This window comes from Meles meles, chromosome 7 (genome assembly GCF_922984935.1).
Source record: "Meles meles chromosome 7, mMelMel3.1 paternal haplotype, whole genome shotgun sequence".
NCBI lineage: Eukaryota > Metazoa > Chordata > Mammalia > Carnivora > Mustelidae > Meles > Meles meles.
Window position 1 is genome coordinate 21,042,873 of NC_060072.1, and position 26,008 is coordinate 21,068,880.

General features: G+C 40.4%; 1 protein-coding gene across 2 annotated transcripts in view; it reads right to left on the bottom strand.

Annotated features, from left to right (window-relative positions):
• Window positions 1–26,008, bottom strand: part of SLC17A8 (solute carrier family 17 member 8) — a 57,770-nt gene that overhangs the window by 16,312 nt on the left and 15,450 nt on the right. For both annotated transcript variants that reach the window (XM_046010761.1, XM_046010760.1), the window contains exons 2-8: window positions 16,672–16,924; window positions 11,082–11,200; window positions 6,698–6,812; window positions 5,318–5,405; window positions 1,273–1,359; window positions 762–901; window positions 487–636 (exon numbers count right to left, since the gene is read on the bottom strand). In XM_046010761.1, the coding sequence (XP_045866717.1) occupies window positions 487–636; window positions 762–901; window positions 1,273–1,359; window positions 5,318–5,405; window positions 6,698–6,812; window positions 11,082–11,200; window positions 16,672–16,785 (813 nt within the window). In that variant the 5' untranslated portion in view covers window positions 16,786–16,924. The remainder of the gene's footprint in view (window positions 1–486; window positions 637–761; window positions 902–1,272; window positions 1,360–5,317; window positions 5,406–6,697; window positions 6,813–11,081; window positions 11,201–16,671; window positions 16,925–26,008) is intronic.

Below are 26,008 nucleotides of genomic sequence, written 5' to 3' on the forward strand. Positions count from 1 at the left end.
TTTCCTTCCCAAAACACAGACAACCTAATGACAATGGCTGGGGACATTGAAAGAGGTTCTTTGTAAACCATACAAGGCAATGGTTGTTATTGCTATAACAACTCTCTCTGCCATTACAGAGAGAGGAGTAGTCAGCTACTCACTGAGTAATTTGGGGGGGAAAAACCCACAAAAACATCTTACCTTCAAATCTTTTTATCCTTACCTAATATGAAGGTCTTGAATTTAGCTTCGAAACCACTTTGAAATCGAATAGAACATAAGTCTTTAAAAGCAGTTTAATATAGCTCTGATCCTTATGAAGAAGAAATTAATAGCTATATATACCGTGCCCAAAACGTAGAACTTGTCTGACCTCTAGGGTATTAGGTGTCATAGAACTGTTATGAATGCTGATCAGTAATTTAATTATTTTGTCATGCAAAGATTTTCTCAGTCGAAGCAAGGGATTTAAAGTTCAAGAACATTTGAAGCATCTCTGTTTACCTTACTTATTGCAAATCCAAAGACCTCTTCAAAGTAAGCAGGCTGACTTATTAACAGCAAATAAAAAGTCCAGCTTCTGCAAAAATTTGCCACAATGATTGCATAAACAGGCAATGATGTGAAAAATCTTTTCCACGGGGTGTTAAATTTCTAGAGAGTAAAAACACCATGAGATTTTTAGCGGCTATATTGACATATTATTTTTTTAAGAGGACAACACAATCACTAAGATAAGTGGAAAAGAGACAAGTCTTCATCTTTCCCTCTGTACTTACACTGAGGCTAACCACGTTGGCTCCTTCTCCTATACTTGTCTCTATGTAGGTCCTCTCCTCACTGGATATGGTTGGGTGAGCAGCTGGGCACTCATAGGCCTGCAATAGCCAAAATGTGTACCAAATAATCCCAAACATGCCTGCAGTAAAAAACAAAATGTTTAATAATGTGGTTTCCTTGTCCTCCATCTCTAAATATTCCAATTTTCATAATATTCCCAGATGGCATGATGTTCATCTAGAAAAAAATATGTTGTTGCTTTTCCTACTGCTGATGCTGCCGTTGTTGTTGTTAACCAGTATTTAAAGAAAGATAATATTGTTCTCATTAATTAACCCAACTTTAATATAAGCATTAAAAGAACCCTAAGCAGACAAGTATTCCATTTATATGATAAGCTTGTTTTAATCATCTCTATCTTCCTATAGTAAATTCTTAGCCAACCCCATGATACAGTAAAATACCATCTCTATGAGTCATCCATGGAACTCATGAAGTCAAATTACTCACCATAAATATAAAAGACAGAGGCCCATCCAATGTACTGAACCAACACCCCAGCCAGAGGCATGGCAATCACTGCCCCCGCATAGGAACCTAGAACAAGAAAACATGGAGGACACTTGACAACTGCTACGTGGGTCCCTTTAGCCCATCTAGAGTCCCTCTTATGGAGAGGAAGATGAAGCCACCTGAGCGAGATCCAGAATGCCTCTGTGCAGAGGGACAAACTCTCCATGTGACTTAAAATAGGGCTCTGGGAGAGGAAAGTCACTGGATGCCCTTCAACTTTCTCCAATACCATGGAAGGACAAGACAAAGATTACTCAGGAACAGCAATTTCGAATCACATGAAAAAATAGGACCAAAAGATGGGGAAAAAAATCTAAGAGAAATTTGAAAAATTCAACCAGGTACAATATTAGGGGTGAAGATAGTAAACAAAGGAACAAATGAATCTGCCTTTCAGAGCTCACAGTTCAGGAGAATTACCACCTCGGTCTTTAAATGAGGACTTCAAACTAGTAAAAAAATCATACTTTTTAGAGTCTTAATTTCTTTTTAAAAATCATGAAACAATTCTATTCCAGGATGGCAGAATGAACAGGAAGGCTGCTCTCTCCACCTACCTCTAGAATGGGCCCATTTTTAAGACTATTTCTTTGTAAAAACAATTAACCTTATAAATACTTACATATATGTGGTTATTTTCTTGTCTAGACAAGATCCCAAAGTCTAGAGGCAGCAGCCTGGTCTCCACCATCCCCTACAGATCCATGATAATCTGCTATAGAGACATGAGCCCTAAAAACTCCCAATCAGTATTAACTGAATCAAAAAAATTACTCCCTCAAATTCCCTCTAGGATGTGAATTTAAAAAATTCTTGCTCAGAGAAAGTGAGTAGCAACAGGAAATTCTGTTTCAATGCCTAGGAGACCTTCAGGAAATGGGAGTTTGGGGATCTTCCACAGAAAGAGATGAAATCCCATCTTTCCAAGCTGGGCCTGACTGGCCATGAAAGGCCCAACCTGGAATCCTAAGTCTGGGCACCATGACACCTGAGAGAGTCTCTCAGTCTCTCAGAATCATTATTCTTGGGTAGAAGATGGGAAAGACATCTCTATCTCACAGAGATGTTTTAGAATTAAATAAACTATGTGTGTGAAGATGTTTTGTAAGCTGTAATTAGTGCCACACAAACCCCAACTATCAAGTGACTGTGATGTACAGAATGACAATGCATTTTTTTTTTTTGGCTCAAACTTACACAAACCAATAAGACAAGTATTCCAAGGCACATTGCTTAGAAAGATCTGCAGGCCTGACTCTGCTGTGGGTGTGGGGAAGGTGGTCTTTCCTGGACCAACGTTGCTAGAAGTAAGGGGTAGGGAAATGCCCAGGACAGTGAAGGTCCAGGGATAACTCCACCACCTAAGAGGCATTGGGTACTTTTTGTGTGTCCACTACTATGTCGAGGATTCCAAAGCCATGATTTTACTTAACGCTTCTTTCAAACTCTTGGTGTTGGTACCAATATCATCCTCATTTATAGGGGAAACCAAGGTGGGGGAAGGGCAGATAAATTTCCTGAGGTCACACAGGGGTGAGTAACAGGAACTAGGTCTGTAGGAATCCAGAGCCTTTATCTGTAACTACTTAACAATTTGGTCCTGCTTCCTCCACTCCAAAACTCCCATTAATTCTTCATAGTAGGAAGCATTCTCTCATCGAGGAAATTTTACACTTGAAATTGTCCTTCTCTGTCTAGTAGAAAACTCTTCCTCATCCTTCGAGACATGGCTGACTATAATCCGTCACACTCACAGCCCCTGAAGCATACCTCAATGGGGCGTGCCATCCACATAGCCCTGGGGGAGCTCACTGTACCTTGATCCCTCTGTTGGCAGACAGTGGAGGACAGAGGAGCCCTCCAATGATTGTCAAATGGTGTGGAGGTGGGGGAGTAGCCATTAGGAGTGGGCAGGTCCCCACTTCTGTCCTCACTAGCTGTGAAAACTCAACTAGATATTTCCTAAAGTACCTGCCAACTCCAATATTTTTTGTGTAAGAATGGATTAACCCCAAATTTGGGTTTCCTTCTAAGGACACTTGGCTGTTCTTTCAAACCAAGACCACACCTTAGCTGGGAAAAGTAATAAAGCTTATGGTTTTGATCAGGTAACCTTCCTTGAGAGTCAACCATTTCTTAAACCAGCCCTTGAAGGGTTATAACGATGCTAAGAATGGGGTGTGGCAGCTAGTCATTCTTGCTTTGCTCACAAATCAAAATGAAAAGCCCTATAAATAAACCATCCAAAGAAAATAAGATCAAGGATCTGACAATTCATAAGGTCAGAATCTTATATTCTTCTAGAGTTGGCACAGGTCAGTAGTGGAAGTGGAGATGATCTTAACTACAAACAAGAGGACAGAAATGGTTTCTAAGGACAAGAGAGGCTAAAGATGCAAAGACATCTCAACTGTGCATGCAGTTCCAAGCTAGGCATAATTTGGGCACATTGGTGAATACTTCACACCAAAGTCCCAGGGATTCTATATAATAATAATGATGATGATGATGATGATGATGATGATGATAATCTATATTATAACAACAATAATTATTATTATTCAAGGAGGTAAAGAGAAAGAGCAAGGGAGAAATAAATGAAAATATTCATAGAAATTAAGAAGAAGCTTTATTTCTCCCTTTCCCTAAGAAATACAGGTTGGTTTTTCCTAGTAAAGACACACTAGCTTGAACAACTAGGCAGAGCTAAATTCTGATCCTAATTTTACCCAATCCCCATTGTGACTTTCATGGCCTGAGGCACTTTTATCTTCCTGAACTCCTTCCCCCATAAAAAAATATTGGAAAATATATTTAACAACTGTGCTGATGGTGTCAGCATCCACTGTCCTTGTTAAGTTATGGATTGGTATCCAGGAGACCCTTCAAACACTGATTATTCCAGAGACCCATAGAGGGCCAGTCCCAGAAACATGACTTGGAATAAGACAACATTAACAGGGTGACGTTTGGTGACCCAGTAATTTACAGTCACTTCATTACTTAAGGACCACTAATATGCTTTCAGGTAAGAGGGATGGCCTCCATTTTCATCTGGAATGTAATGGTTAAAATTAATTAAAAGATCTCTATAACATTATGTACATAGTAGTGTGTAGTGAGGAAAGTTCTGAATTAAGAAACAGGTGGTTTAGTAGTGCCTGGGAGGCTCTGTAGGTTAAGTGTTTGCCTTCGGCTCAGGTCATGATCCCAGGATCCTGAGATCGAACCCCGCATGGGGCTTCCTGCTCAGCAGGGAGTCTCCCTCTCCCTCTGCCCCTACTCTCTCTAATAAACAAAGAAAATTTAAAAAATAAAAAAGAATCAGGTAGTCTAGCTCCTGTTCCATGTCCAGTGTGACCTTGGACCTTGACTTCCATTCAATAAAACGAAACTTTAAACTTTAGTTTCAACTTCTCTGTCTGTAAAAAGAAGAGGCGCAAAAGGCTTAATGATTCTCTCTTTTCTGCTTTTGACCTCAGCAAATATCATTTGTTGCCTAACTCAACAACCACTTCCAACCCCTTCTTTCTGACCTTTCTCTACTAATGGTGCTAGCAAAGACAGCACTTGGTTTCTTAGCTGCTTCTGCAGTTTCTAAAGAATCTGACACAATTAGGGTCAAGGAAATATGTGGAAGCCTCATAAAGGGCTTCTGGAAAGCATATGCTTTGCTGATAAAGGGAACAGATGTGGCTAGGGCGACCATTTCCACTTCTTCCTGCCTGGAATGTGGGCTTGATGCCTGGAGCTGTAACAACCCTCTTGTGAACCAGAGGAATGAGTGGGAGAGTAAAAAACTATCACTCCAAGGACAGCGGCATAGAAAATCAGAGCCCTGATGGATCACTGAGCAATGAAACCAGCACCAGCAATCACTCACCTTTAGATTTCTATTATGTAAAATAAATAAATCCTACATAGTAGGGTCTTCACTTGAAGACAAAGCATTCCTAAGTAAAACTTACTCTAACACACTTACCACAAAAAGAGGTTGTGGCGAGTCGGCTTCTCTCCAAAGGTGGTGCCCACTTACTCCACATCCCATGGCAGGCTGGGTAGGTCACACCCTGGCAAAACAGTTGAAAATAGAATATTGATTTGACTCCAGTTTCTGTTTGTGTTTGAAACGTGGACCTGCTTCTTTAAGAGAGGCTATAGGATCAAACCTAAATCATGAATACCAAGTAGCTTGTGTCAGCTATTTTAACTCACAGCACAGATGCTTCAATTTGAATATCAGTTCCAATGTAAGGGTGGTGGGGAATGGGGACAGAGCCTTTATATTTCATATTATTATAGAATATTGGTGTATAAAGAGATTTGTGCAATCAGCTGGTCCATCCCCTCAAGATATAGAACCTGAGGCCAAGAGCCATGAAGTGACTACATTCTAGTTTTCATGGCTGTTAATAGCAAGTTCTTTCCACCCAACAGTATTTTCCAAAGTCTGGTATATGTCCCTCTAGTGGAACTAGAGTTAGATTTGAGTTGCTACAACAAATGACTTTTTTTTTTTTTAACCATAACTGGTGCATATATACTCTAATAGGCTTTAAGAAACAATGTAACTGATGCATGAACCCATGATTTCAAAGATATTGTTGCTTGTGATAAGATTCTTATGTGTGTGTGTGTGTTAATGAGTTGATCTAGGGAAAAACTGTAGGTAAATAATAGTACAAATTGTACATGGATATGACAGAAGCAAAGGAGGTTAGAGGTGAATGACTGAGCTTGGGAAACGCTGCTCTATATCAGGGCTCAGGAAACTATGGCCTGATTTAGCTCACCATCTGTTTTTGTACTACTCTTGAGGAAGTACTGGTTTTTATATTTTTTTTCTAGACTCACATTTTTCTTTTCTTTTTTTTTTTTAATTCCAGTGTAGTTAATATACAGTGTTATATTAGGTTCAGGTGTACAATATAATGATTCAACAGGTCCCTGAGTTAAATCTTTGTGTAACACTACATCCTGGAAATTTATAGATTTATTAATAAATCCATTTAAGTTGTTTTAGTGGAAAGGGCCACTGCTATGTGAACTATCATATTTGGGCTTCAGTTTCATCATTCATTAAATGACAGGGGTTGGATTAGATTGCCTCTAAGATCATTCCTGCCTCCTCATGTGAAATTCTGCACTCTATGAAACGGTCCTTTATTGTGTATACATTTGTAATCACACAGCATTCTAATGAAAGCATTCGTGACTGTAGTTAAAACTGAAGAGTGGAAATAGCAGGACAAGGTGGAAGACCAGAAAACTCACTAAAGCAGTTTTCTTTAGAAGCTGAATTATCTAAAGGACCATACTGTATCAAGCAGTAGCAAAAACCATTAAGGATAGAATCTCCTACCTCCACTAGACCTTGCAAGATTCTGACACACATGACGCAGCCGTAATGCACTCTGGCCGCAGAAGGGATGAACATGTTCAAGGTTGATGTTAAGAAGATGGCGGCTCCAAAGACCCTGAGGGACCAAAACACTGTGTTAGGGGGCAGGCGCACTTGTGGATATGGTGCTTCAGTCAGACATCAGGAATGAACGTCACCATTCATGGAAAATCACCATGGAAATTAGTAAAAAGAGAAATAGATATTGTGTTAGGATCTGGTGTATCCCAAGCTAGACTGTTGGGCAGCTATGAATCCTGAGCTCATCCCTGGACCTATTACAGGCAGGTTGTTGGCAATATGGAAAAACCCTTCCTAAATGAGGTCCTGAAGCTGGAGATTGACCAACATGAGGTGAGCTTACTGGAAATCCACCATTCTGCTTGCTTCTACCCAACTGACTCTTTCTATTACCACATGACATTGACACATTTGGATTGTGTCTCCTGCTTCACAATTTTGCTGTCACTTTACCAAAAGGCCATACTATCAGAAAGCAGTCTGTGTCCTGGGACAAACCAAGCACAAAACAGGCTGTGTACCTCTCTGAGCTCCCAGCCTGTTGCCCAGTCCCCCATGCCTTCTCCCTGCCTGGACCAGAGTGTTCTGGGAAAAGAGAGCAGGCAGCATTTTCTTCTTTTCTCACACATAAATGATGCTTCAGCCCTTTTAACATGTTAGAAATATGTGTGATTTCCTTTTATGGCAGAAGTATAAGCAGTAATCCCTGAGATCATATGAGCCAGTATTTTATCGCTTTTTGAAAAGAATACAATAGATAAGTGATAATAAATGAAGGACACAAATTAGACCAGAATGTAAGTAAACAGAGTCATGCCTATACATATTTAGATCTTATGGTACTGACTTTCTTTTTTTACCTTAACCCATAAAACAAAATATATTTTATATTGCAACTCAAAACATAATCATACTCACAAATGTAACCAAAACAAATTTCAAGAACCAATACTTAAGTGTGCAATGAATTAAGATATTTTCTATTCTATTTTATTCTATTTGGTTTTCCTCTTTTCTATTTTTCTGTCCTTTTTTAGAAAATGCTCATTGGTACATTAAAAAGATTATCCACCATGACCAGGTGGGATTCATCCCTGGGTTGCAAGGTTGGTTCAACATTCTCAAATCAATCAATGTGATAGAACAAATCAATAAGAGAAGAGAGAAGAACCACATGGTCCTCTCAATTGATGCAGAAAAAGCATTTGACAAAATCCAGCATCCGTTCCTGATGAAAATGCTTCAAAGTATAGGGATAGAGGGAACATTCCTGAACTTCATAAAATCTATCTATGAAAGACCCACAGCAAATATCATCCTCAATGGGAAAAAGCTTGCAGCCTTCCCGTTGAGATCAGGAACACGACAAGGAGGCCCACTCTCACCACTCTTGTTCAACATAGTATTAGAAGTTCTAGCAACGGCAATCAGACAACAAAGAGGAATAAAAGGTATCCAAATTGGCAAGGAAGAAGTCAAACTCTCTCTCTTCGCAGATGACATGATTCTTTATATGGAAAACCCCAAAGACTCCACCCCCAAACTACTAGAACTCATACAGAAATTCAGTAATGTGGCAGGATACAAAGTCAATGTACAGAAATCAGTGGCTTTCTTATACACTAACAATGAAAATACAGAAAGGGAAATTAGAGAATCAATTCCATTTACTATAGCACCAAGAACCATAAGATACCTGGGAATAAACCTAACCAAAGAGGTAAAGGACCTGTACTCGATGAACTACAGAACACTCATGAAAGAAATTGAAGAAGACACAAAAAGATGGAAGACCGTTCCATGCTCTTGGATTGGAAGAATAAACATTGTTAAAATGTCTATACTGCCTAGAGCAATCTATAATTTTAATGCCATTCCGATCAAAATTCCACCGATATTTTTCAAAGAGCTGGAGCAAATAATCCTAAAATTTGTATGGAATCAGAAGAGACCCCAAGTTGCTAAGGAAATGTTGAAAAACAAAAACAAAACTGGCGGCATCACGTTACCCGATTTCAAGCTTTACTACAAAGCTGTGGTCACCAAGACAGCGTGGTACTGGCATAAAAACAGACACATAGACCAGTGGAACAGAGTGGAGAGCCCAGATATGGACCCTCAACTCTATGGTGAAATAATCTTCGACAAAACAGGAAAAAATATTCAATGGAAAAAAGACAGTCTCTTCAATAAATGGTGCTGGGAAAACTGGACAGCGATATGTAGAAGAATGAAACTCGACCATTCTCTTACACCATACAAAAAGATAAACTCGAAATGGATAAAAGACCTCAACGTGAGACAGGAATCCATCAGAATCCTAGAGGAGAACATAGGCAGTAACCTCTTCGATATCAGCCACAGCAACTTCTTTCAAGATATGTCTCCAAAGGCCAAGGAAACAAAAGCAAAAATGAACTTTTGGGACTTCATCAAGATCAAAAGCTTCTGCACAGCAAAGGAAACAGTCAACAAAACAAAAAGGCAACCCACGGAATGGGAGAAGATATTTGGAAATGACAGTACAGACAAAAGGTTGATATCCAGGATCTATAAAGAACTCCTCAAACTCAACACACACAAAACAGATAATCATATCAAAAAATGGGCAGAAGATATGAACAGACACTTCTCCAACGAAGACATACAAATGGCTATCAGACACATGAAAAAATGTTCATCATCACTAGCCATCAGGGAGATTCAAATTAAAACCACATTGAGATACCACCTGACACCAGTTAGAATGGCCAAAATTAGCAAGATAGGAAACAACGCGTGTTGGAGAGGATGTGGAGAAAGGGGGAACCCTCTTACACTGTTGGTGGGAATGCAAGTTAGTGCAGCCACTTTGGAGAATAGTGTGGAGATTCCTGAAGAAATTAAGAATAGAGCTTCCCTATGACCCTGCAATTGCACTGCTGGGTATTTACCCCAAGGATACAGATGTAGTGAAAAGAAGGGCCATCTGTACCCCAATGTTTATTGCAGCAATGGCTACGGTCGCCAAACTGTGGAAAGAACCAAGATGCCCTTCAACGGATGAATGGATAAGGAAGATGTGGTCCATATACACAATGGAGTATTATGCCTCCATCAGAAAGGATGAATACCCAACTTTTGTAGCAACATGGACGGGACTGGAAGAAATTATGCTAAGCGAAATAAGTCAAGCAGAGAGAGTCAAGTATCATATGGTCTCACTTATTTGTGGAGCATAACAAATAATATGGAGGACATGGGGACATGGAGAGGAGAGGGAGTTGAGGGAAACTGGAAAGGGAGATGAACCATGAGAGACTATGGACTCTGAAAAACAACCAGAGGGTTTTGAAGGGGCGGGTGGGGTGGGAGGTTGAGGAACCAGGTGGTGGGTAATAGGGAGGGCACGTACTGCATGGAGCACTGGGTGTGATGCCAAAACAATGAACACTGTTATGCTGTAAATAAACAAATTAAAAAAAAATAAATTAAAATAAATAAATTTAAAAAAAAAAGAAAATGCTCATTGGTAAATCACATGTTGATTTCATTACCATCTAATGAGTTATGTTTTAGAGTTTGAGAAACTGCTTTATAAAACGTATGGTTCATGAAATCCATACGTGCACAGTGACACAGGACGTACAATTGGAAGGAAACTTGAGACATTTAGTATCCCTGTGCAGCTACGTATACACCCTATGTATCCTCCAAGAGGCCATCTTCTTTGGCTTGAATGCCTGTAGTGACAGAGAACTCTACTGCTCCTTGAGGCAGCTCATTCTGTCTTGGGTAGTTTTAATTGCTCAAACATCTACAATAGAATTTCAAGGTCATTAAAGACATCTTGCAACCTAGAGGCAAGCCCCTACTACTCACATGACAAAGTCTATATGGTACTGGACTATTTTAAATATAGTACATAGGATCACAGAACGTCACTTGTCAAAGGAACTCAAACACAATCTAAACCATGCTTTATTTCACAGATGAGGAAAAAGACCCAGAAAAACAAACAAAAAAAAAAAAGTGACTGTAGAGGTCACCAAGTTGAGTTATTTAATGTCCAGGAACATTTCTTCTGATTCAGATTCAACTGCTCTTTTTACTACATAATCACTAAAAGAGTTGCAAGATAAATTAAGTTAGACAAAAAAGCAAATAACAAGAGACACTTAAGAACAAAATCACATCACATCAATATCTGTGCATCACATCTATTGGAATAGCTCCTGTCTTTCCTTCTGCATCTCTAAATTGAGAGCAAACTATGCAGATGTTATAAAAACACAAAATTATGTTATGATGTGTACCTCATTCATGTTATTTCAGTTTGCCTTACCTGTTAGCAGCAAACTTATTTGAAATGAAACCACCTGGAATTTGTGTCACAATATAACCCCAGAAGAAAGATCCATGGATAAGGCCCACTGTTTCTGGATCCCAGTTAAATTGTGCTGTCTGAAATGAGAAATCAGATATGGTTGTGTTTGTAAGAAAACACTTGACAACCATTTTTCACCGATGATCCTACATAACAACCCCACCAGGTCCTTCTTTCCTTCATTTATTCAACAAATATTTGTGGGGGCACCTGGGTGGCTCAGTGGTTAAGCCTCTGCTTTCAGCCCAGGTCACGATCTCAGGGTCCTGGGATCAAGCCCTGCATCAGGCTCTCTGCTCAGTAGGGAACTTGCTTCTCCCTCTCCAGCTTCCCCTGCCTGTGCTTTCTCTCTGTGTGTGTCAAGTAAATAAATAAAATCTTAAAAAAAAAAAAAAGAACGAAACTGGGGTGCCTGGCTGGCTCAGTTGGTAGAGCATGTGACACTTGATCTCAGGGTCATGAGTTCAAGTCCCATGTTAGGTAGGTATTACTCAAAAAAAAAAAAAAAAAGAAAGAAAGAAAATGAGAGAGAGTAAAATGAAACTAACAATCATTATTCAAATCAGCTCACCAAATTTTTACTTTCTGCTACTATGTGCCACACATTGTACTAGGCCCTGGGGATACAACAGTGAATGGAACAAGAGTAATTGTTGTCTTCACAAAGATGCGAGTAGGGACAGCAGCTAATAAACAAATAAACAAGTACAGTCTGTGTTAGATGGTGATCAGGGATGAGGGGGATAAAAATAAAGCAGGGATGGGGACAGGAAGTGCTAGATCGGAGTGAGGTAGAGCGCAATTTTAGATAGAGAGGGAAGGCTTCATTGAGGAGGTGATTTTTGAGTAAAGCTCTAAAGGAAAGAAGGGAGCAAATAATTATCTGGGAGAACTTTCAAGGCAGAAAAATAGCAAGTGCAAAGGCCCTGAGATTAGAGGAACAGCAAGATGTCAGGATACCTGGGAGGTAATGAGTGAAGGACACAAGAATAAGAGTTAAATTAAGCAAGGTTCAAATGATGAGAGACCCTTGAAATCACCAAAAGGACCTTGACTTTTAATCAAAGAGAGATGGAAACCATTAGAAGCTTGGAGCAAAAGAGGGACATAATTTTATTAAGGCACTGTCCATGTATTCCCTCCCTTAATTCTTATAACACCTAGAGGTAATTCTTGTCTCTTCTTTTGCAGATGAGGAAAACAAGGCTTGGAGAGACTAACTGACTTGCCCAAAGTCATACAACTAGTTACAAGGAGAGCCAAGATCATGATCTCTTATCGGCTTGACCCAAAAAACTACATTCTTTGCACTGTTTGTAGAACTTGACTTTCTTACTAAGAAAGAGAGATTAGACATCTTTGTCTTGAGTCACAGAATGACCCAAGGAGCTAAAGATCCAAGGCAGAGGGATCCACTTCTTCCAAAGACTAATTACCAATCAAAATGTCTCCTGCTCATACTTTCCTCTCTGAGGGACTGTGTTTCCAGGTATTCTCTGAAGGAGATCATACATGTCAAACAGCACTTGGGCCTGCTGAGAACTGACTTTCATCATCACTTGAGCCCCCATTAGAATCATAATGGCCCATGTATGTGTGTCTCTCTCTCCAATCTGAACCCAGAAATTGTACTTAGACAAGACTGAACACCTGAACTGAAACTTTGAGTTTAGTTTTCGTTTCAAGGCCAAGTATGTCAGTTCCTGAGCAAGACACTTCACCATGGAGGATGGACATGAGAAGTGATGGGAAAGGAAAGAAAAGAGTCCATGGAGAGATCTAGGACTTCTCTCAGAGAGAAGCAGATGAGGTACTGTATGGAACAAGCAAGCTGGAGACCTTAGCTAAGGATTTCCTCGTTCCCAGGAGGGCCAGCTCCACTCTGCCCATCTTGGCAGAGACTCTGTTTATGCCCTGGAAAGAATTAGGTAAAGACTCATTTTCTGCCCCTCATGGAGTACAGCCAGGATTTCAGTCCCACCACATGCTGGGCTCCCCACTGTCCAGGGCACGGACTGCACAAATATACACCTCAGACCTGCTCTCTGCCCTTCCCTCTCAGGAGATCCCATACAGCCCTAGCATAATTCCTTTTTAAAAAAAATAATTTCTTTCTTTTTTTTTAAAGATTTTATTTATTTATCTATTTGTCAGAGAAAGTGCGTGAGCACACAAGCAGGCAGAGCAGCAGGCAGAGGCAGAGAGAGAAGCAGGCTCCCTGCCAAGGTAGGAACCCAATGCAGGACTTGATCCTAGGACCCTGGGATCATGACCTGAGCCCAAGGCAGTGGCTTGACCGACTGAGCCACCCAGTGTCTTGCATAATTCCCTTTTTAACTTGACCTGGTTTCACTGCATTTCTATTCCTTGCAATCAGCAATCCCTGACCAGGACAATAAGGACAACTTGTTCAAGGTCCCAGAGTTAATAAACAAAAGAAGTCAAGTGTGATACCAGGTCTCGCCAATTCGAAAGCCCATGCTCTTAACTCTACAGGACTCATGATTCATGGGAAGGAGTTTGGACTTTTCCTGAAGGTAAAAAGAGATAATCACAAAGTTTCTCAAATATCAGTCATTTATTGCTTACCATATGTCAGATGCTATTCTAAGTGATTCATGTGTTTTAAAATTCATAATTATTAAACTAAAAGTGAGTATTCACACATCAGCTAAAATTACCCTGTATACCACTAGTACAGTATAACCGAAATATTTGCAAGACCTACATACTCATACTGCTTACTTCTCTCCTCTTTTGAAAATGAGGACTTCAAAATATCTCAGTGAAAAATATGTAGTTCCCCATGCCCATAAACTGAAAAACCAAATAAACAAAAATATCAGTAAAATTTTTGTCATCAGGTTGAACATGTTCAGCTGACATGTAAGCTTTGTTCTACTTGAGTAAGAGAGAAATGGCCTGCTATAAATTGGAGTTGTCCTAGAGCTTCCGAAATGCTCCCAAACTCCTATTTTTGAGACCAGAAATTATACAAAGCATATTTTAGATCTCAATCAGTTTCTCTAAGACTCCAAAAGAAAAACTACAGAAACCAGAGGGCACACACTAGCATTGTTCCTTAGGTTTATCAAAAATGTCTTTTCCATATGCCTCCAAGCAGACTCTGTTGACCTAGGCCTATCTTTCCAGGCAACAAACAAACACAAACCAGCATCTCATTTTGATCTGGGCCTTGGCAGACAAGTTTTAATTAGCTGGCCCTGCTCACAAAAGGCTGGGAGAATGCATGCGATACGCATCTGAAATCTCACTAATATACATCACCCTTTATTTAAAAAATGCATGGCTTGCCCCATCATACCTCTCCTGCCCTCCCTCCAAACCAAAAAATAAACAACTAGCATATCATTTTAGGACAAATTCAGCTGCGGCATCAGAAAGAGGCTAGCAGACTCTCCATTGTGCTCTTTTCATCTGGCAGAAAAATCTCTTAGGTAAAAGGAAAAAAAAAAAAAAGCCTCCAGGGCCAACTAAAGACTTCTTTTTAATGGATAAGAATCAAACTTTCCCAAACCAGTGCTTAGCAGGAACTGTTCCAGGTAATGCTAATAGCTGTGGCATGAAAGAAAGTGTGTGACAACAAAGTCCGGGAAATAATGCACACCACAGCCCCCTCTTGGAGACTCACACAGGACACAGTACAATAAAATCTCCCATTTCATATGACACCTTCTTCCTGGCACAGCCTATAGACAGTGACCAAACAGCAGTGGGAAAACTCTGATGTCAGTGTTTCTCACATATGCACAGGGACCAGAGACCTACTAGGTGCCTCTCTGCGAACTGGTGTACCTCCACACAAGTCATTCCCCGGCATGTGTTCAATACAATGAGCCATGTATGCACTGGGCATCCACTAGGCATACATTTTGGGTTTTTTTTTTCCCCCATAGCCTCAATACTTCTCTAGGTCTACTATGTAAGAAACAAGCCAGATTTCATCTTTCCAGTGATTCATAAAAACAATGCTTTTTTCTAATATAAATTCAATTAGCTAATATATAGTATATCATTGGTTTTTGATGTAATATTCAATGATTTGTTAGTCGCATTTAACACCCAGTACTCATCACATCGTGCGCCCTCCTCAATGCTCTTAAGTCACATCAGAGTATGCTTGCTTGTGACTACGACAGCCTTTGAACTGGGCTTCCTGCTTCCACTCACTTCAATCCCAGTCCACTGGGAGACCCCTGGCTGGATACAGTGAGCCCTGCACAAAGCCCACCCATGACTCCCTACATGGCTTACCAGTCTTGACCTGGCCTAACCCCTGTTTACCCTGGTGTCTCCCTGTCTTGATGCCTGCTCATGCTCTACTCTCCTGCAGGGGTTCTCAGCCTTTAATCCAAAGATAGAAGGTTGCGGACCTGTGAACTTTGGTGGAAAAATTCGGCATTTTCATGTTCACTAACTGATAGCTGAAATTTAGCATTTCCTGTGATTATGAATGTAGGCCAAAAACCACAGTAGTATTATCAGTACCTGTGACTCCATCGCTAGTGGAAATTATAAATCTGTTCATATGACCGTTGTCACCACTATCTTAAACTATGGTTTGTACTGCAGACTTCAAACTTACAGTAATTTTATTTTATTTTTTAAAAGATTTTATTTATTTATTTGTTGGGGGAGGCAGAGAGCACAAGCAGGGGGAAGTGGTAGGCAAACGGAGAAGCAGGCTCCCCGCTGTGCAAGGACCGTGATGTAGGACTAGATCCCAGGACCCTGGGATCATGACCTGAGCCGAAGGCAGATACATAACTGACTGAGCCACCTAGGTACCCCAAAGGTACAGTAATTTTAGACCTATTGTTAAATTTCATCATCTGATGGGTTCATAAAGAAGCCCATATGTTTCTATATCATTAACCTTATTTTTCAATACTTTGATATAGATATTTCAGTATAATTAGTTTCATTTATAATCCCAAGAATTTTATGAATTTAAAACATTATTTTGACAAAGGACTCGTAAGTCTACAGCAGATTGCCAAATGGGTCCATGGCTCAGAAAAGATGAACTCCTATCTCAGTTCCTAAATAACATCCTTTTCTCTCTCTCCCTCCTTCTCTCTCTCTCTTTCCTCTTCTCTCCCTCCCTCTCCTTCTCTCCTACAGTCTTTATCACAAGATGTTCCTTTCTCCTCAAACGCTCTTCTTCCCATCTCAAGGAAACACCTTCTGTCTGTCAGTTCCTCCTTATCTTTCAGAACCAGCCATCACTTTCGGTGGCAATTCTTTCACGATATCCAAGTCTGGCCCAGCATTCCCCGATGTGACTCCAAGCATTCTGAACACCTCCAACATAGCACTACCACTGTGAATGATGCTGACTGACTTGTACATCTCTATGGCAACAAGGGCCCAGCCTGTGCTGCTCATCATCCTCTCTCCTTCACCTTGCACAGCGCCTGGCACCTGGTAGCCATTCTACCATTTTGTCACATCAAGGGAAGAGGTGCAGTGCTTTCTTTCCTAGAGCCAAGTATTTGCACAGCCCCCACCAAACACAGACACTGACCTGAATTTCTGGTTTTCCATCAACATAGACAGTGCTGTTGTTGACCATTTCCACAATGGCTACTCCTAGATTGCACCGAATCCCAAAGGAAATGCAGAATCCCAGCCCACTCATGATGGCAATGATGTAACGCTTGGGGAGGCCACAGCAGTGGCAGTTGCAGAGCGGGGCCGTCTGCCTGGAAGTCTGCACTGGTCTTCCTTCTTCATTCAGCTCAGTGCTATCTTCTTCCTCATTGGTCCCATCAATTTTTCTATAACGGAAGAAAAATGGTCAGAGAAGAAAGACCAGGATTAGAGGAAAAAAGGAAGTATACTAGGCAAAAAGAAAAGGTCTACCAAAGAAGAAAAAGGGAAACCCAAAGTAGGTTACAGCCTGCCTTTTTGAAAGTTGTTATTGTCATGAAAATAAATAATAATGACTAACATTACTGATCTTCTGGGGATTGTATTGCACTTATAGGCATTAGGTCATTTAAAGCGCACAACAACTCCATGCCATCAATGGTGTTATCTTGCTATTACACAGGTCAGGAAACTAGGTCTTGTATGAGATGGGATGCAAATCCAAGTCCAAGTCTGTGTCCTCAACAATATGCTTCACTGAATTTCCTGCTGGAAAAGTATTGACAGACTTTCTTCACATTGTATGACCTAGATAACTATTACACTTCTTGATTTTAGTGTCACCTAAAGCTTGATAAAAAGATATACAGTAGAAAATCAATCCAATTGCAGATTCTTTTCTTCCTCTTTATCTAAATCTTAATAAAATGTTACGTAGAGGTCAGGAGGCACATTTTCTACCACAGCACATAGCCAGTTGGTTGTACATCCTTTCTTTCTAGGTGGTTCTTTCTAGGATTTTTCACTGACTTCTACAGGTTCAGATTACGGTATGTAAATTACAGCGAATTCACCCTTTTCTTTACAAAATAAAAGGGAATTGGGCAAACTGAATACTGTCAATTATCAAAGGAGCTATTTGCATCTTCTCACATATTGTAACCCTTCTGAGGATGTTGCTATGACCCAACTAAGGTCCAAATTTTTGTAAAAATGAGCAAAGCTATTAAGCTTTCAGGAATATTGAATTCAATAATAAATAGCTAATACAATGATTAGCAGAATGGATTGAGATACAAATAATCTGCCCACCCATCCACAGAGAATATGGTCTTGGTAGTTTTTAAGACTCAAGCAAAATGAGATTTAAAGTATATGTATAGAGAAATATACTAGATTCAATTCAATTCATCAAATACTTATTGAGTACATGTTGTATGTCAGGCACTATGCCAAGTGTTGGGGAGCAATAAAGTATGTGACATGTTCTCTGCCCTCCTTCAGGTCTTAGCTGGTGAGGAAGAAAGTCAAGGAGCCATAATTACTGGATTATTCAGGTTTTGTTGAATTCAAAGTGAGAGCAGTGATAAAGCCAGGGAAGGAGCTTTCAATTTTAACTGAGCTCAGAGTGGTAGCTTAATAAATGGATGATCACACTGAAATAACCAGAAGAGAACTTCAGCAACTTCTCAACATACCTAGCTACCCATCTGCATTTATGCTGATGCATTCTACATTTTCTTTGGTAATTGTCAATGCTGCTACCCAAAACCAACCTCTCTCCCTGGACACCAGATTTCACCTCCTCTCACCTACTCAAGGATATTATTCCAGAAATTCCCACTCCCATAATTCATCAATTATTTTTGCCTCTCTGCTAGATCATTCCTACTATCTACAAATATGATCTTATTTCTCCCACATCATTCTCCTCCAGCTACCCCCATTTTCATCTTCTTTTTTTAGAAAAACTGAAAGCCTCTTTCTTCAATTCCCCACCACCTATTCTCTCTTGGACCCATTCCAACAAGGTATCCCCCAGCCTGTCCACCAAAATTGCTCTTCTTAAGGTCATCAGTGCCTTCTGTTGAGCCTTTGGCTCAATCCAATGGTCTTCTTAGGTCCTCAAGTAATCAGCCTATTAGCACTTAACACAACTGATCACCATTTCTTCCTTTATTTTCTCTCAAGAAAATAAACACTCATGTGCTCTTCCTCTTAATTCTCTGACCACTCTTTCTGTTTTGTTTTCTGTTTTAAACCGATTCCCTACTTCCCTGACCTGTAAACACTGGGATGCCCAAGACTCAGCTCACAGATCTCTTTTCTTTTCTATCTACACTCTGTAAGTGATCTTATCCCATCTGTGGGCTTTAGATACAGGTCCCAATTTTCATAAAGAGACTTATTTGACATCTCCTTGGACACACAATCAGCATCTCAAATTTAACATATCCAAACTGAGTTTCCCTTAAAAAAATAATTTCTAAGATCTTTCCCATCTCAAGTAATGATAATTTTGTTCCTCTGGCGGCTCAGATAAAAATCTTGAAGTCATCCTGGATGCTTGATTTCTTCTCCACCCTATACCCAAACTAGGAGCCAGTGTGACTTAGTTTGAATGTTTACTCTTCCACCTACTTAGCTGTGTGACTTTGGCCTAGTTTACCTCTCTGGGCTTCAGTTTCTTCATCTGTAACCTAGGAATGATAAAAGTAGTTTCTTCTTCATGGGGTTCTTCTCAGGATTATCACAAGTGGATTATTATATTTAGACCACTTAGAACAGAACCTAACACACATGAAAACTCAATGTATATCAGCTACTTTTATTACATTAATCCCCACAATCATTGAATGAGTTCATTCTGTTAGACTGAGCATTGATGCCATGTATTGTCATTAAATTGATGTCCAAGAATCATTTGAATCACAGGACTATTTATAATGAGTGGTCCTGGTGATCTCCATGAATTTCTGGCATCAGAACATATATAATTTGTATCCCATGGAAAACTGTTGCTCTAATGTTGACACCCCATTACAATGGTACCAGTAGTATTAGCTAAAACAGGGATAATATGCAACAACTACACTAATATTGGTATAAAGCAAATTCAGTTCTTTCTCCTCATTTCATATAATGACCTCATTATGTTTAAAACTGCTCAGTGAAATATAGGAAACCTAATACTTCCATTTGGCACAAATTTACCTGTAGTCCAGAAAGCAAGAGTGGATTGGCCAAGACCACACAGCCAGAAGAGGATATAGGCAAGGTGGGAAGGCTTTCTCCTGGTTATCAGGTCTGCTGATTCCCTCTCACATGTGTTTCCTGGCTCACCAGGCTATGTTCTGTCTCCCTGAGCTTCTCATCACCTTGTCATCTGCATTCTTGCCCTTGCCCCAGCCACCATGGACAACCCAGTAGAGGAAGATATTTAAGAGAATGGCCTCTGGAATGCGAGAAGCTGAGTGCTATTTTTCCTGCGTGCTAGCTCTATGACTTTGACCAAACCACTGGACCACCTGAAGCCACAATATACTGGTATTAGCTTGCCAGGGCTGCCATAATGAAGTACCACACACTGAGTGGCTCAAACAATGGAACTTTACTTTTTCATAGTTCAGGAGGCCAGGAGTCCAAGATCAAGCTGTTGGCAGGATGGGTTCTTTCTGAGGCCTCTCTCTTTGACCTGTAAATGGCCAAAACCATGAAAGACTCTTAACTATAGGAAATAAACTGAGGGTTGCTGGAGGGGAGGGCAGTGTGGAGATTGGGTAACAGGGTGATGGCCATTAAGGAGGGCATGTGATGTAATGAGCACTGGGTGTTATATAAGACAGATGAACCACTGAACTCTACCTCTGAAAATAATAGTATGCTATATGTTAATTAATTGAATTTAAATAAAGAAAAATTTTTTAAAGATGGCTGCCTTCACATTACCTTCCCTCTGCATATCTGTGTCCAGATTTCCTCTTTTTATAATAACACCAGTCATTTGGATTAGGACCCACCCTGAAAACCACATTTTAATTTAATTATCTCTTTCATTTGTTTATTTGATCAATTTCTACTTTTTTTGTTTAAATCTCAGCATTCCTTTATTTTCTTTATTTAACTTTTAATTTTAATTCCATTATAGTTAACATATGGTGTTATATTAGTTTCAGGTGTATAATATAGTCATTCAACAACTCCATACATCAGCCAGTGCTCATCCATCGTAAGTGTACTCTTCAATCCCCATCACCTATTTCACCCATCCCCCTACCCTCCTCCCTCTGGTAACCATCAATTTGTTCTCTGTAGTTAAGAGTCAGTCTCTTCCTAGTCTCTCTCTCTGTGTCTTTTAGTTACTTCTTTAAAGAACCTATCTCCAAATACAGTCATATTCTGAGGCACTGGGGGGTTAGGACTTCAACATATGAATACGGGAGGAACACAGTTCAGTATACAACAACCCCCATCTCTAAAATGGACTAATGATCATAGCTAATTCATAGGATTGTTTTAATGATTAAATGATAGGATGCACATAAATTATTTAGTGCAGCGCCTGGTACATGAAAGAGCTTTTTATTGCCAAATGGTAAATACTACTATTATTGTTATTAATAAAATTGTTGCAAGTCATAAACTCAGCATCTCTCTGTAATCATGCAGATGTTTGGATGAAGAGTAAGACAAACTAACATTTTCAGGCACCAGGGAGCCTTGAGGAGTTTAATTAAAGACAACCCCAGCTGCTCTGCTCTGAATGCAGCAGAGTTTTGCTGGGAGGACTACCTTCCCTCAGGCTGCTCCCCACCAAGCACTGAGCACAGCAGGCATAGAGGGCAGGTGTTCCTGCAAGAGGCAAGGCCCATCAGTGGCCCAACTGGCTCCAGGGCTCCGCCTTGGCATTACAAAACTTCCTAGTACTAGGGTATAGTCTGAGACTCTTCCCACAAAATCTTCCTTCCCTTTCTCCTACACAGATAGCATCGCAGTCCAAATGTTCTCCCAGTCCTCCTCAGCTCTTTCCCCATTTTCCCTCAATAAATCTCTTATGCATCTGTCCCTGTCTTCTCAGAGGGCCTGGACCAACACAAGCACCCTCTGTGTGCATGTTGCCATCTGGGACACACTGAAAATTTCCAGAAGGACACAATGGTATGGGGGGCAGAGAGAAAAGAAGAGTAGTGGGATAAAGGGGAAGATAAAACTCCATGGAAGGAAATATGGGCTCCCCAAGTAGCAGGACCTATAGCTGCCTGACCTTGAGCCATCTCCTTTAGCACTCCTCCAACTTGGAGGTAGGATGTGGGAGCTGTGGAGAGGAGGCTTGGGTGCTGGGTGGCAGTTTCCCTTGCCCCAGGTGATAGGGGAGTCAGTAGACTTCAAGCCACCATGCAACCAGACACAAACACGGATCAACCACTAGAGGGACCCCCTGAGTTGTTTGTGTGATCCTTGCACACCCTAGCTGCCCCAGAAAGAGCCCACCCACATCAACGGAAAGTTCATTTCCACCAGGCTTGGCTCAGAGTCAGATTTGATTTGTTTTAAAAACAGTAAAATAGTGGAACATTTCTTGTATAACAAGCTCAGAGAGGAAGGTTCTCAACCCCCTCCCACTGTATGATGGGACAAGTGAGGCTTCACGGCTATCAGTCAACCCAGGTTTGATAGCCAGCTCTGCCGCCTATGTACTAGCTTTACAACTCTGGGCAAGGAAAGTCGGCCTTTCTGAATCTCGTATTTCCTCATCTATAAAATGAATGTGATATTTATCTCACAGAGCTGTTGTTGAAATTAAACAAGCCTAGCCAACAATGAGTAAAACATTACCACCACAAATGAGTAGACATTGATTCAGTGTTAGGGCTACACCAACCCAGATGTGTCCTAAGTATTTCACACATTCCTCAGTCAGACCATTTATCACACTGAGTTAGTTATTTGCTTTCATTGGCACCGTAGGTGTTGAGTAAGGGTCCGTGGATTTGAGAAATTTAATGAGTGAATGAATGCCTCTCCAGAGGATGTAAGCATTTTGAAGACAGGAGCCATTTCTGACTCCTCTTTATTCCCAGGGCTCAGCATACGGCCTGGACATAATTAATCCCTATTCAACTGAATGGAGTGGGTGGATCAATTCCAGTCTTCACTCCTGACTTGAAGCACACACAGAAGTAAAGATCTGTTCACCCTTGCCCAGAAACAAGTTTGTCTGTTGGTTTGTTTTTCTAAAGAGGGCTGAGGTCATAAGATGGAGAAAAGAGGACTCCGTTCTTAACAAGTGGAGGGCTTTAATTATCAAAAAGAGTTGTTTGTCATATTAGGTGTTTTGGTGTTTGTCTGCACTTGGTTTGGAAGATCAGAGAATCTTCATTCTGGCCAACGTGACATCTGTCTTGTTGTTTCCCCAAATGCAGAAAGCAGCAGTCTGTGGACTGCTGGCCCCTTACACTCTAGGATAAAGTCCAAGCCCATTGTTCACAAACACAATTGTCCAGTAAACACGTCAGCACCAGGAGTCTAATTGCTTAAGACACACTCACTAGCCTTCAGCCCCTAACAGAACTACTTACTTACAATTCGAATGTACTCATAATTACAGCCCAGTTTGATCTAGTTTTGTAGGCAGTAAGGTCAACATTTGCAGCACAAAATGAGCAGAACTTATGGATCATTTTATGGCTTTTTAAAATCCATTCACTTGCTCACTTATGGTAAGTATTTATTATGGACTGATTGGGTCAATACTATCCCTACTCTAAATTCCTACTTTGAAGCCTTAACACTCAGGACCTCAGAATGTATTGGGACAAAAGGCCTTAAAGAGTAATTAAATGAGATTATATGGGTGGGCCCTAATGCAGTAAGACCAGCATCCTTACGGGAAGACACAGCGAGTAGGTGACCTTGAGGAGAAACCAAACTGTCAACCCCTTGATGCTGGACTTCGAGTTTCCAGAACTGTGAGAAAATAAACTTCTCCTAAATTACCCAGCCTCTGGTACTTTGTGATGGCAGCTCAAGAGACTAATAGATTATTAGGGGATGGAAGGGTACTGACTACCTTCTACACCAGTACTGTGTACCGGAGAGGTACATACTTATAGATACATCTATATACATAATCTCCCTTAATCCTCAGAACAATCTTGAGAGGTAGAATTTATCCCTCTCTCACAGCTTGGGAGCCTCAGAACACGTCAAAAACTTGCCCAAGAGGCACCCAGCTGCAGTGGGTGAAGTGAAAACACAAGCCAGAGTTGTATCAAGCCCGTTCCTGCCAGTACATCCAGGACCAAACAAGAACACGCCTTATACATATCAAGTGCTTCAACTAAGTAGACATTTTTAAAGGTTTTGGAGAAAGAATATTGAAGAAGGATTGAGGGAACATGCCCTATAGTCAGACAATCCTGTGTCAAATGCTGAGTCCAGTATTTATTAGCTGTGTGACCTTGAGGCAGAGACTTAACCTCTCTGAACCTTGGTTCCCTGGAAGGAGAAAGGACTAATGTGAGCACTAGAGGAAATAAAGTTTGTAAGGCACTTAGTAGCATTTCTACCGCTGGATCATAAATCAATAAATGGTCACTTTTTAAAAAGGGAGGAGGTACTTAAAATCTGACTCCCAGCACTAGTTTGGGATTTGCTTTAGGATCTCATCCATGCGGCTCTCAGGACATCAAATTCTAAAAGATCTCAATAAAATTCAACTCCTACCCAGTCAATACTGTTCATACTACTTGGTTTTTTTTTTTGTAATTTTTAAAATTAGTATTTCCCTCTTCCAGTATACCATAATAAGTTCAAAATCAGGAACCAAGTATCCCTAGCACCTGGCACAGTCACACTGATTTTGATGTGTTAACCTGTTTTTATTTCCCCCTGGTAATTTCATCCTTTCCCGTCCCCTCATTCAAGCAGAGAGTCAGAGCTTATTACCTCATCAGGGAATGGTAAGATGGACAATTTAAAAAAAAAAAAGAAAAGAAAAGACATGGTCTCTGTGGCTTTTTATTCCAAAAGCCAGGCTTACAGATGACAGCTCAAAGGCCAGTCTACCCCATAGAAATGTTTTGTTTGATGGTTTAGATTGTTTGTGTCTGGGTGTGTGTGTGTGTGTGTGTGTGTGTGTGTGTGTGTGTGGTTTTTCAGAATATGGATTAATTTCTAGAGTTTAAAAATCAGGAGAGTACTCCCAAAAACAAAAAGGTATTTTATCTCTGATATTTGTAAATATGACTTTACTTAGAAACAGGGTCTTTGCAGACATAATCAAGTGAAGATGAAGTCATATTGGATTGGGATGGGTCCTTATCTGATGACTGGAGTCCCTGTAAAAAGAGGGAAATCTGAACATAGACTCAGAAGCTCAGGGCAGAAGGCCAGATGACAGCACAGATGACGTGCTTGTCTACAAGCCAAGGAATGCCTAGGGTTGCCCGTAGCCACGAGAAGTGAGGAAGAGGCAAAGATAACCCCACTTCAGAGGCTTCACAGAGAGCATGGTCCTGCTGACACCTTGATTTTAGACTTCTGGCCTCCAGCACAGTGAGAGAAAAAAGAAATTAACGCCATTCAGGTTGTTTGTTACACAACCTTGGGAAAAATGAATGCAAGGGGCCCATGACACAGGATTTAACATCCTGGCAAAGGCCAAAAGAAATAGTTCCAACAAGCTACCAGCATGGTTCTCAGAAGTTTAGACAAAGTAGAGGTGCCAAGAGGAGACTGACAACTTCTCTTTAAAAAAAAATAATAATAATTGTGTAGTGATTTCTAGTCATTGTTGCACTGTGGGAAGAAATTAGCCACTATGACGGTTTTTTAAAAATAACTCAAGAGTTTCTTATGGGTCAGAAATTGAGCAGAGACCATCTCTGTGAAGTGGATTTGACTATCTGTGACATCTGCCTTTCAACTTGACCATGAGCAACTTCCCCCTTTGAATAAGAACCTAGAAATGGGGACCTGGAGAAAGTCAGGTCATGGTTTAATAAGCATGTCCGACATCATTCCTCTTGCCATCCATATTCATTCCAAAGACAGAATAACCAAGGCTACGAGAATATTCTTTTCTGAGTTCAGGGGCTCACTTTCTCTCCCTTCCTTCCTTCGCCAATAAACCTAAATTACAGGCCTATTTCCTGTTTTAATGCCTATTATAATGACTACTAAATTTGATTGGACCATATAGATGAATTAGTGAGGATTAAATTGGTTATCTTCTATCCTTTAGCTAAAATTTTGACGTCTGCTATTTGCAATATAAAAATCCATGACATATTTTCAATGTTAATCATACTCTTCAATAAATAGGTCTCCCTTTAACTATTTGTCTTGTTTTGTTTTTTAAGAGAGATGCCAGAATATTATGGCAGATTATAGAAAAAGAAGATGTGTTGTATGGATTTAATAGATACGGCAGAAAGTCCACATGCTAAATATATTGCTCAGGAAGTTTGAGGAATCACATTCCTTTACCA